The sequence below is a fragment of the Carcharodon carcharias genome, chromosome 2 (assembly GCF_017639515.1).
Source record: "Carcharodon carcharias isolate sCarCar2 chromosome 2, sCarCar2.pri, whole genome shotgun sequence".
NCBI classification, from domain to species: domain Eukaryota; kingdom Metazoa; phylum Chordata; class Chondrichthyes; order Lamniformes; family Lamnidae; genus Carcharodon; species Carcharodon carcharias.
The window spans coordinates 190,088,710-190,102,571 of NC_054468.1; the positions used below are offsets into that span (position 1 = coordinate 190,088,710).

At 35.6% G+C, this 13,862-nt stretch overlaps 1 protein-coding gene across 1 annotated transcript in view; it reads left to right on the forward strand.

The window, feature by feature from the left end:
* Positions 1-13,862, forward strand: part of spata17 (spermatogenesis associated 17) — an 84,789-nt gene that overhangs the window by 39,579 nt on the left and 31,348 nt on the right. Inside the window, exons 6-7 of the mRNA XM_041180596.1 lie at positions 176-299; positions 12,445-12,645. Of these exons, the coding sequence (XP_041036530.1) occupies positions 176-299; positions 12,445-12,645 (325 nt within the window). The remainder of the gene's footprint in view (positions 1-175; positions 300-12,444; positions 12,646-13,862) is intronic.

Below are 13,862 nucleotides of genomic sequence, written 5' to 3' on the forward strand. Positions count from 1 at the left end.
TGCACCTCTGAAAAAGCAGAGCAATGTGATTTTTAAATGTCAATATATTCACTGTTCTAACCTTGAATAAAATAATGTGCTTAGGAGTAATTGAAAAGTATTGAAACTGAAGGAGTTGCTTATAAATTTTGCTTTGTTCAGTTGATGTGCATCATAAATCTCTGCTTAACTGTAGGAAAGAACTAGAGGAGTATGAAGAGACAAAGAAGAAGGAACGGGAAAAGAAAGCTGTAGAAAAGGAAGAGAGGAGAAAACATTACCAAGCTCGAAAGATGCATTACCTCCTCAGCACTGAGCAGGTCTGTGTACCTGTCCTGACAGCTTGCATAGTCGCCTGGGTCCCTGCCTGACAGAGATAAACTATCAGGCTGAATGGGACATGACTTGCTGAAATGATATCACAAAGACAATACTTCGAGTTCAATTTAGCGCTTTTCTATTGTGGAGTGCAAGCACCATGACTACTAGGTGACAGCATCTTCATACAGGCAGCATCAGCATTGTTGGCAGAAAGAGCCCAAGTCAGCAGTTTGATCTGCTGGCAGATAACACAACAGGAAGGGCATAACCTCAGCCTAACAACTCATTTTGACTGCCTCGTTTTGTGTTGTAGTATTGTCAAGCACTAGCCAACAGGCTGTTAAACTAAGATGGTAAAGCATTTTTTTAATTGTCTTATCTTTTTTGCAACTGTTTGAGCAGGGTAGAGTTCCGAAGCGTAGGTTAATTGCAACTGACAGACTTGTTTTATGAAGGCTGCTTTAGGTTCATAAAGCAGCCGCTTTTCAAAATCGATGTGTCTAGAAATGTCTGGAAGAATTTTTTGATGAGTTGCTGCAAGAAAACAAAGCAGCCTCTGTTTACATAGTATGTTTAGCAGAATGGGTAAAAAATAAACTAGTAAAAGGGCTGCAGGACCATTTTTTGTTGTCTACCTGCTGTTCAGTTGATGCAGTACTTTGTCCTGTACATATTGTAAAGAAGTCAATTAAGTTGACGTGGATAGGAAGCTGAGCTTATATTTCAAATTACAATTTCACATTACAAAAGTATACAATGTGATTTTCTAATTTCATATTTTAAATACAATGCACCAGTAATAGAAGTACAGCCATATTAGACTGTCTGTAATTATATGTTTGAATTCCATAGAGAAACAGTAATCTTGCAAGGGCTGAGATATAAATTAGGTAATTTATATGGTTTGCTCATTCATGAATGAGTCCTAACAAATATGTGTTGTTTCAGACATTGGTGGACTAGAGAATGTTATGGTCAGAAAAGAACTACAGATATGCAGTTTTTGCCCACTAACTCCACCAGCAGTATTGTGGAGCTTAAAAAAAGTAACATTTTTACTAGAGTATCAAGGACCTGTTATTATTTATTTTTTGCTGCAACTATCTTTTATAGAGGTCTTTACATGTGTAATATCCTTAAAACTCATAACTTGCACAGTGTAAGTTCTGGAAAGATATTCCACAATTGTCAGTTTATACATGAGTTTCAAAGCCATCACTTTTTTTTTAAAACAGACACATTATTTTCAAAGAAAAAAACTAGGAAGCAAGTCAGCGTGGTATGTAAATGAATAAATAGTATGGTAAATTTAAAAACCTCAAAGAAGCTGAAATACTGGCAAGGGAAAGCATCAAATGTACTAAGTAGTAACATGAATAGGTCACATATAGAGAATTGCATTCAATTTGGAAAAATTTATGAAATGCATATATATTTTCTAAGGATTGACCAAAACTCAATATTTTTTCTCAGTAATTTCTAATCATGTTTTTGTTCAAAATTTTTGCAATTTTCAACCAAGGCACAAAAATAAATGAAGTCATGTTGATTTCACTTATTCTGTCCTCAGTAACTCTTGCACAAATGTATATATTTTTAAAAACAAATGTGTTTTGCCAAGTCACCCAGTCATTGGGAGACAATCATTACTGACACCTGGGTAAAGGAAGATCATGTCCAAGGGCTATAGCTTTCAGATCAAAGAGTCTCTCCCAAGATCCCAATGCATTGTGTCATTAGTTATTTTATAAGGAGGAGCCCCTCAAGGGTGATTATATATCTAGACCGATGAAACTTTGGTTATGGTTTCACGGAGGTGTTTTGAGGTCAGGAGAGAAACAGATTTTATTCTCAGTGCTTGTGCCCAAAAGGACAAACTTCAGACCCATTCTTCAATATCAAAATGTTGAACAAACTCCTTGAATACCAAGTTCAAAGTGATCATCCTACTAATAGCTCTGGTTTTTCTGAGAAACTTAATAGCATTGCATTAGACTTAACAAAAATGAACTACTTCCACACAGCCATTAGGGATGTCAAAGGAATAAAATATGACTAGTACAAAGTTTTGGCCATTAACATAGCTCCTCTAACCAAGCTTGCAAATACCAAAAGATGGTGACTTCAACAACCATTTGCTTTTATGTAGCACCTTCAAAGTATAAGGTGTTCCAAGGCACTTCACAGGTGCGTAATTGGACAAAACAATTTACATCAAGCCAAAGAATGGAAATATTAGGACCAGTGCTCTGAAACTTGGCCAAAGAGGTAGATTTTAAGAAGCATCTAAAAGGCAGAAAGGACCAGAGATGTTTAGAGTGAATTTTAGAAGTTAGGATCTAGATTGCTGAAAGCACAGCCGTCAATAGTGGTACAAAGGAAGTCAGGAATACATGAGACACGAAAATTGGAGGAATGCAGGGTTTGGACACCAGGATGAGAATTTTTAATCAAGGAGTTGGTGGACTGGGAGTCACAGGAACACAGGTGTGATGGGTCATGCACCAATATCTTGTGTTAGTGCACTTCAATCTTATGGAGGAAAGAAGTTGCATTCATATCCCCAGGACATCCCAAAGGGCTTTTCAGCCAATAAACCAATAACAGTGGCCAATGATATTTTTTCATTCTGATCCAGGTACTATAGAATGTTGATAATGTAATGATGTGAAAACAAAAAGACCAGAAATAGATTTAGTTATAATCGACCACGAGCATGAACTTTTCTGATCGGTCTACCTAAAATCAATGTAAGCGGTGGCCATGTGGTTTGGGATGTTTACAGCAGCATTTTGGCAATGGTTCTATTACTTTAATTGGTAATGCCTCCCTTACTTAGATGATAAATTGATACAAGAAATTTAGATACTACTTCAATTCACCTCCCATTTAGCTTGAAACTGGGAGCAGTTTTGACAGTACTGCAATACTTCACTTTTCAGTCCCAAGCAGGTCAATGGTTGCCTTCTGATTCACAAGTAATTTATCCTCTGTCTGATTCCGTGGCTACTGTTATGATATAAATTGGCCTTGACTAGACAGGTAAGTAAATTTCATGCTCAGGTAGCTGATCCACTTGCCCAATCTGGCATAAAGGAAGGCAATACTTCACCTTCATCCAAAGGTGCTGTGATTTTTTTTTTTCTTCTCTCTGCCTCATGGTCACAGGTCTCCAATCTACTCAACTTTCCAGTGATTTAAGAGGAATGCTTCCTCCATCACGAGGGATATTATACAAAGAAAGGGATATTAAAGAAAAACATTCATAATGGACCAGTCTTTTAATGCACCATCCTCAGCACAGTTTTGAAAATATGGTTGGTAGTTTGTACAAGTCCTTTGGTGCCAGCTTATAGAGATGAACCCATAACTGGATCACATTGTTCTGTGTAGGCAATAGTGAATAGCATTTAATTCCACTGTAAAAGCTGGTATCCAAGAATCTGGGGAATATAATTTCACTTACTGAATAAGGAATACATTTAAAAGTGCTACAGGAAGATATTTTTCTTGAAGTTACACTTAAATGAGATTTTCAAATATATCTACTTCCAGCTTTATTTGTATTAAGATTTTACTTGCATATAAATCGACTAGTTTTTTTTTAAAAAATGAGAAAAGCTTCCCCTAAGAACATGGTGAGTAACTGCACCGTATAGTACGTTAATTTCTAATTTAGACAAGGAAAGATCCAGTTATAGTCTGCAGTGTGTTGAATTAGCCAGTTCCAGCAAGGATAATTGGCTTCAGTGTTCCTAAGAAAAGTCAACCATAGTTCATGCTATTGTTCACTTCCAGCAGAAATCACTGGATAGTGAGCATGTGTGGGTGCTAAGTGAGAACTGGCTGGGCTTGGTTGTGAAAGTCTGCAAAATCAAATTATTTTTGCACTGTTCCTGTGGAAAATAGTGTGGTGGGTTGAAAGGATTCACAAACTGATTAACAGTCTAAAGTTTAATAGGGTGCTCAGTCTTATATGATTAGGGTTTTTTTTTTAGTAGACTGTTGCAAACTACACAATGCATGAGAGAGGTTGAGCACCCACACACTGGACATGAGCATCCTGCTGCATGCCAACCCTGATTTCAGCACTGGAGCTCTTGTATACTTGCCAAAACTTTGTGGTGCAAGTTTAAACCCCTGTGTCTTCTGGCTCAAAAGTAGGGAAAAATGAAGTAGTCTGCTAACATTCAGTGAAGTGCTTGTATGAAAATGGACCATTTCCATTAGGCACTGTGGGGCCCTTGCAGATCATGCAACTATGCATATGAACCTTTTTGGGAAGAAGAGGGATAAAGGAAACATACTGAAGAAGGGACATCTCACTATGAATTTCATAATCATATTTCATCACATTTGATTTCTGGAGTAAATTGCCAGGAAAGCTAGTACAAATATGATTGTTACTGTGCTGTTCTCGTTCCCCTCTGATTTTAATGTTATTATTGGAAATAATAGTACTCTATACAAATAAACCATTATGCATCCTATCTTTAATGAACCAGTCATTTTCAACTGTATGGCCAGAGTGTCAGATTGATTGTTGAAATCAGGATGCCTTGTTCAACAGTTGATTTTGGATTCTAGTTCACTCATTGGAAACAGGCTTGCTCTTCACAAGCAGCATGTTTAATCTTGTGCCATTTCTTGTACATATCTTCTGACTTTGAATTATAAATTCCTAAATGGGTCTTCATTAGTGTTCTGTCAATTGCCAGGCTTGAACTCATTGTGAATACAGTTAGAGGATATTTTCACAAATTTGAGACTTTTTTTGGGGAGGGAGGAAAATAAGCTCTTAAGATAAAATGTGAAAGAGGAACAGCAATTGATTTGCAACGAAAAACATTAATGCAGTTTGCTTACATCAAAAATACTTCTTTAATTTTATAACTGAAAAATACATTAATCTCCAACACAGCCAGAGATAATTGCAAGTATTTTAAAAATAATTGTACTACATGTATATTAACGAGCCAGGATGCCATTATACAAAAAAAAGTAACATCAGTTGTGGAACATTCCAAAAAACAAAATGTCGTAAATGGGTTTATTGTACTTCTGTAATTTGTTTTGCAGAATTCCGCTAATGACACTATAAAAATGAGCCTGATTATGTGGTAATGGGACTTTCAGACAAGGAAGATTCTAAGTTTTGGCTATAGTTTGTGCTGAATTAACTCATTTTTTGATGTGAGGCAGCGGAGAGAATGTTTGGAGGAGAACATACCAGAGTTGGTAGGAAGGTAAATGTTAGGGAATTCCGTCCTGTTGACAATCCAGTAACCACTGCTAGAAAATGCAGGGCCAAACTAAACTCTGATACAGCCCAGTCATGGCAGTAATGTTGACACTCACTTGAAATGGGGAATTATACCCCCATTGATTACATTTAAGAACAGAGGAAAGACAAACGGGGGGAAAAAAGTAATTTAATTATGCATTTGAGAGAATTTTCAACCTTTGTTGAAAGACTGGTCTGTACCAAAGTAAAGCAGAAAGTGCTGGAAAACCTCAGCATCTCTGGCAGCACCTGTGGAGAGAAACAGAGTTAATGTTTTGAGTCCGAAGAGGAGTCATAATGGACTCGAAACGTTAACCCTGTTTCTCTCTCCACAAATGCTGCCAGACCTGCTGAGTTTTTCCAGCACTTTATTTTATTTCAAATCTCCAGCGTCCACTATATTTTACTTTTATTTAACTGTGTACCGAAGTGTTTCTTTAAGTTTTAAAAAAAACCCCGGTCCCTATCTTCAGTTTGTTATTACACACTGAAGTGGATTTCTAGTTCATTAATTCAGCTATATTGGAGTAAAATTTAAAGTACTTTGACAGTGCTTTCGTACCTTACCCAAGTAGATGATTTCACATGTACAGTAAGCTTAGTGTGTGTCAACAGGGTATTCAGTCATATCACAGTTGAACTTTATGTACTTAACTGATGTCTGTACTTTCCAGCAGATGCTCAAATGTGAACATCAAAGGTGGCCAAGTTCAGGAATCAGTATCTCTCAGTATTCCAATGTAAAGAAATTTTCAATGGAATAATTTATGGACTTTCAGTTTGAGCCTATGGAGGAGGATCAGAATGAAAGTGTAAAGATCATAGGTGAAGACTTGGGAAAAGTGAGTAGTTTCAAGCTAGGGTCAGTGTTGGCAGAAGATGGAATTATAGAAATGGACATGAAGCAATAGCTTCACTCTGGAGTAATTGCAAGAAGTGCAATGGAGTGTTATGTGATAGAAAAATATGGTGGAAACTGAAAGGAAGAATCTACAAGGCAGTTGTGAGAGTGGCTTTGTTATAGAGTGCAGAAATGTGGGTAGCATCAAGAAGAGAGGAACAATGACTGGATACTAATGAACTGCAGATGCTGAGATGAATGTGAGAAAGGACAACATCAGGAACCAGTACCTTAGGGGGTGAGTGAAGATTGTTGGCACATTGAAAAAAATAGCTGAGAAGAGGTTGAAATGGTACAGTCATCTGTTGCGAAGAAAGAGCGGAAACGTGGTGAGGTGAGTGATGGAAATGGGACTGCCAGAAAGAAGGAGAAGAGGAAGGCTTATGACCACATAGAAAGATGCTGTGGTGAGAGACTTAAAGGCAGCGGGACTGGATGAGGAATGAGTGACCGACCGGAGAAGATGGGGAAAGGTGGTCAACCAACAATGTAGCGACCCCAAGTAAAATGGGAGAAGCCAAAAGAAGATCATCCTGCAAATCCTGAAAGATGGTCATACCAATATATATTTATAATGCTAAAAGCTGTAACCACATCAAATTAGGAAAATAATTAGGTTTGCATTCTGAAAATGATAAATCTTCAAATGTAATTTCCCTGTAACGTAGTAGCAAGAATATATTTTTAATAAAGGTGTGATGCTTCAAAGTGTTTCTTGTTTAAGGCCTACAGTTATGTCTAGTTCAAGGCTTCATTTCCAGCATAAAATTCCATTCTCCAAGTCCTGACTATGCTTTCACAATCCAGTTCTTGCTACCACTACATAAATGATCAAATCTTCATACGTTTTGATATAGGCCATGTTAAACTATTTGAAGCTTCTAAAATTATCTGTTGCAGTACTTGGCAAGAGCTTTCCTTTTATCATCCAGTTTGCAGGCTGGAATTTTAGGTCTGATTGACACTTGTGTGTCATCCACAATTATGATCAGTTTTGTTGATCTTTTTTGGCCAGGTTCCTAACAATAGTGAATTTATAGGCAATGTTGGCATTAGATATAAGGTAATGGCTTTTTGAGAATTCAATAAAGTTCAGATCTTATTAACAGCTCAAATCCTTAGTAATTTGAATGTTTACATTCACTTTTACCAGCTGATTTCAGTTTTGTAAAATCCTCAGTTCACCCTATTAAAATGAACAGAAAATCAATATTGACAGTGACGGATGGCAGAAGGCTGGAGTACGAGATGCCTAAGCTCTTTATAGTTTCAGTTCTGTATTTATTGTGGTCATTTGATTGCATTCTCTAAGGTAGCATCCAATAAGTATTCCCCAATAGATTTGTGTGTGTGTCTGTAATTTTGTATGAAGATTCAATAAAAATTTTAATGTTTCCTTATACCTGAATTTTCCAAGTTGAGGTGTAAACTAATCTAGTTAATTTGAATGTCTTGGAGTTTTACAAATGTGTTGTAGAATATCTTGGTGCACATGAAATAAACGAAGATCATACTCATTCACTCTCACTCAACGCAATCCTGGAGTGGTGAGACTTGGACAACATATGCTAGGCAGGAGAAAAGGCTAAACAGTTTCCGCCTTTGCTGTCTCAGACATACCCTCAGCTCTCTTGGCAGGACGAGGTCACCAATTCAGAGGTCCTGGAGTTATTTAATTCCATTAGCATACATTTGTTGCTAAGCCACTGACATCTGTGCTAGCTATGCCACGTTCATCAGATGGGTGATGGCTGTAAACCCAAAGATCTTCTATACAGTGAACTGGTCACTGGGACATGACCTTATGAGCATCAATACCTCTGCTACAAAGACACCTGCAAGCGAGATATGAAGATGGCTGACATTGATACTGACAACTGGGAGACAGTCGCTGACATTCATGACCTCTGGAGGCTGACTGTTTGGAAGTATGTTAGAAGAGGTGAGCAGAAACGAAAAACTCAGCTGGTCAAGAAGAGAGCCCAGAGAAAGAAGAGGCTTGTGAATTCTACACCTCAGCCTAATATCCTCCTTTGCAGCAAATGTGTCAGAGATTGCCACTGTTAGAGTGGGCCTCCTGAACCACATCAGGCAACGCTTCATACAAAGTTGATGACCACAATGCACCTATCATCTTAAAAAACAGAAGGCTCCCAATGACACTGATTTTTTTTTTCACGTTACCTTGCATAAAATCATAATGGTGAATTATTTTGCCTATTATTAGTCTCCTTTACAGAGAAGAAACTACACAAAGTGATGCACAGCTTGCTATATGTAATTTGGCCTCAAATTAATGCAGCACATTTAATTGTATATTCCTTACCGAACAATCCTTGGATCATAAAGATTCTATCACCCTATCCGATATACAGTTAACTTTATTAGAAAACGCAAACTTCCAGTCTGCGTTCATGTTATTCCCAACATGGTGGTATACTTTTCAGTTTTATGTTTTCAGTAAGCAAACAACAAAATAGAAATGAATAAGGTTAAGTGAATTCTTTTAAAGCCAAAACATGCAACATAAAGGAATGGTGTATCCAATTTATTCTTTGGATAGATAATGTTTAATAGCTAAATTATTTTGCATTTAGCATCGAGCTAGGGTAATTTATTTATGTTTGTGCTATTATATCAGTTAAGTATCCCAACAGCTCTTTTTAAAAGGCTTTTAACAGCTAATGTTAAAGACAATGCATTTTTTATGAAATAATTAGTGTAAACAGAGAAGGTTAATTGTATATACAGCATCAGCTGACCTGTAATGTGTTTGACTTAAAATATGAAGTCAGGCATGTCCAATGTACAGCCACAGAAGTGTGCATGTATTTTTATATATACTGCTACCTTAAATTGAACTCTGGCATACATTGTGCATAATAATTCCAAAAATCCTCATTTGCAAATGATCATAAAGCAGAAACAGAAAACTATCCCTTTAATGCATTTCTAGAGCTTCTAAAAATAATACATTTTGCAATTTGTTGAATTGCAGAGACTACAAAGCATCGTGCGCAATAGGTAGTATGTTTCTGAACAGGTGAATTGCAAAGATAGGCACCTCAATCAAGTAATCAGTTTTGAATGTTGGTTGAAGGTAATTTATAGTGTCTGTTGAAATTTTTTAACAGAATTTTGAACACTATAATAAAGTCTAATTTGTTTGGAACAAAAATTGTCATAATACAATTACTGCTAGTCATCCTATGTTAAATAATATATGGCAAATAATGCTGCCAAATATATTCCTCAAAGTTGCAATTTTCATTTTCAGTAGTTTATGTGCCAACCTAGTTTAATTATTTGTTAATTCTAAACTAATTTATAATGCATCAGCTTTCAAGATAATTTTTAAGAAAACTCAAGAATAAATAATTACTGTAGTGAAAATTAAATTAGTTGAAAACAAATTGCAATTAACTACAAAAATACTCATTATTTGAATAATTTCAGAATGATCTTATAACTTGTGGTCTGTAATAAAGTGATGAAAGCACGTTCTTAAATTTTTGTACATAGCACTTGATACTTGCTAAGAAATGTCTTTGCTAGAGAATACTCAATATAACTAATTAGGAGTAGTGCTACTATTGTAAATAGAGCTTATTTGAATTTAATTAACTTCCAAGATGAAGCTTTGGTCTTGCCTTGGTAATATCTTAAATTTGGTACACACTTCATTTGTGTACTAATGCATACACCTAATGTTTAAAATATAAATATTATAGGTAATTTGAGTTGCTGTAGAAGGTATATACACTCTACAGCAACAGAACTTCATCACTAATGACATAATCTAAACTAGCTGTAAGGAAATGAAAATCAAAACTTAATATAAAAATGCAAATAACTCTAACACAGTTATAATAATGTTTAAATGCAAAATATGAAAACAAATATACAGTTTGATATTTAAAATTGTTATCTGTCTCAAAACAAAACCCTGAGCAGACTACTTTAGAAAATGTTATACCTGCATTTTACTGATTATTTACTATATTGTAAATAAGCTAATGAAATATTAAGAATAACTTTTTGGGGTGCAGGGGCAAAGAGAATGAGACTAATGATGGGCTATTAACAGAGTATCTTAATTAAAATACTGCTTTTTAACTTTTTAAGCTAAGATTTTGCGCACAAATCCTGCCCTTTTGTAAACCATGTTTTCAAATCAAAACATCGTTTTCTTTTTGCCATATGTTAGCCTTAACAATTATAAGATGCTACAGATTTCCTTACTCTATAAATTTTAATTCTAGATGACTGTTAATTATCAATAAAACATTTAGGTACTAGTTAGAATATTGACTAGTTCAGAAAAAAATATTTCCTCTTCCAATATATGTATTTAAAATATATAACATAAGACTGTTTGGTGATGGATATAATTTACACTTAGTGCAAATCTGGCTTAATGAATTAAATATTGGGATTCCAATAAATTATTTTTGTTTTTTTTGGAAAATTTTGGTTTATCATCTTTTGCTTCAAACTGTGTCTTTAGTAATTTACAAAACTAAAAGCCATAGTAGGTATTAGGTCATCTGTGCTTCTCAAGTGACTTGTTTTGTTAATTGCTTTCAGCATTAATTATGGTATTTGTTTAATTAATCTTTACAAAGCTTTTATGTGAATGAAAGGATGTTATTACATGGCAATGTATAATTTCAGTTCTCACAGGAATACTCAAGACTGTTTACAGCTATTCATTTAAAAGTGTAATTGTGCAATTGGCAGGCAGAAATGTTACCTTTTGAGTTTTCAATGAGAATAATTAAATCTTGACTATCTTACTGCATGTTGGATTGTGGCAATGTGTTAACAATCCACCTTCTTCTTAACATCAGGTCAATTATTTGCTGAGTGGGGTTTTTATAAATCCCGTGGCAGTTGTACGTCCTGATAATTATGATGAAGTATGTTGGTCAGTGTTGATTCAGCAATCCTATCTCCAGCAAATACTTCATTCACTGATCTCCTTCATGCTCTTCTTTACGGTCATTAAACTTCTTGTGCCTTTTCTTGCCATCCCCTGTGGCCCTAATTATAAAAGGCCTATATGAAAAACATCTAGATTGGGGAGGAAGCTGACTGATGGATTGATAGCTTTGCAAAAGGGTCTAGAATTTAAATGCTATTCAATGGATGACTGGCCAACAAAAGGCACGTTTGCAGATATGCTTGACCTGGTGCAATTAATATTCCAGTTCATGCATGAATTCCTCTGATGGAGGGGGACTTAAAGTGCCAAAAGTGTGTCTCTTGCATAACTCATTTTCTCTTTCATGACAACCCAGAATTTTATACTTAAAAATATCAGTGTTTTCACAGCTCATTTGCCCTACTATGTGATCAGTACACTAGCCAGAAGTAGAACTTGATGCAGAGGGGTCAGTAGGAAGCTATTAACAGGGTCACTCCTGAGAATTCAACAGCTTTATTGAGTTCAGTTTTAGCTTGAATGTACAGCATGAACCCAGATGTAGTTTTTTTTTTAAAACAGCGAGCACAGATTTCCCCAAAGTCTTTATCGGTTTAGAAAATTGCCAAAGAAAATGGATTCCCAGACCACTGTGCTGGCTAAAGGCTGCTGAAGTTTGTAACAAACTTGAATGGTAAAGAGAAGAAATGTTACTTATACATAAGCATTTAGCATATGCTGCTTGATAAATTGGTCACACAACCATAATTTCTTAAATTTGTTTGATTAAATTTGATTTGAGGTAGTCATTTGCCATTCAGCATTTGTGCAAATAATACTAGTCGAATGTAGCCATATTTTTTGCTGCAAGATATAAAACTGTACTTGCTATTTCACCATATCAATATATTTGGCCATTGTTGGTATAAATTGTACAGTTTTTCATTTTTAGTTGTGTTACGAATTTAAGTAGGTGTTTAATTTTTTGTGCTTTACTTCATGGCAGTGAGTTAATAAGTGTTACTTTCTACCTAGCTTCCAGGTATTTATAACTCTCCATATTTGCTGTGCCCGAATGAGATGGAGTGTAGGTTACAACAGGTCAGACCACTGACTCCGAATACATCTCGGAAAAAGGACGCCACTGAGGGTCTTGTGGATCCATCAATGCCTGACATTCCATGCAGGTTTCCTCAATTAGGGCTGCTGCCACCTGTAGGCAAAAAGAAACCACAGGTATGCTGTTTTATGTATTGGAGCAGTGTTGGCCATTTTAATTAAAGAAAGGTTGTTTTTGTTTTGCTTTTTCTTACAGTTAATGTCATCATTGATTCTCAGTGGCCCATAATGCACATACGAACTTACAGAAAATAAAATTCATAGAAGACACATTAAAATCTCCATTTGAATTAAATTTCATTGAAAAAATATCAAATGTTAAATATTCTATACGCTGTTCCATGATAACAGTAAACCAAAGAAATATGAATTGTTGACAGAAAGCTTGTTGTAATATCTTCTTTGGCTTTGTATCATTGCTGATGATTCACATCTATGGCTGATCTGTTTGTGAGTCTTCATGTGGGAGAACATCCAATTCAAGGGTGGCATCATTTGTTGCAGTATTGGCATCAATATAAGAATTAAAATATACGTGTGTTTTTTTTCTGCAGTACATTAAAATTAGTTAATTGTTTGCACCATAGACAAAATGTATAATTGATTTCTGTGCATTTATTCAATGCAAATATTCTTAAGTAACACAATTTATATAATTTCTTCAAAAAAAAATCCAAAACACTCGGCCTTTTAGTGATACCAACTATTAACACTTTTTTTCATCTGATCAATAATAATAAGACTAATTTTACAAATAATTCAAGATCAACTCTTTGAACTGTTGTCATGTAAGCAGATACCTTCAGAAAAATAGAAATTTTCCTTGATTTCAAAGCACTGAAAAATATATAGCTTGCATACATCTCTTCACTATTGACCATGCAAAGGTGTCAGCTACGATTCAAAGGAGGCACTCTCCTCTGAGCCTAAAATTTGAGCACAAAATTGAGGTTGATAGTCAGTTGAGGGAGTGCTGCACTGTTGGAGGTGCTATTTTTAAAATGAGACATTGAGGTAAGACATTTACATCTGCCCTTTTCAGGCAGATGTAAATGATCCTATGGCATTATTTCAAAGAAGAGTTGGGGGTATTTTCTGACATCCTGCCCAATACTTATCAGTCAACCAGCAATACTAAAACAAATTATCTAGTCAGTATCACACTGCTGTTTGTGGGTCATTGTGTGCAAATTGGCTGCTGAATTTCCTACGCTACAACAGGGGCCACAGTTCAAATGTACCTCATTGGCTGTGACTGGAGCATCAGCCTGGATTATGTACTCATGTCACTCAAATACAACTTGAACCCATAATATATTTCACACCTTTCTTGG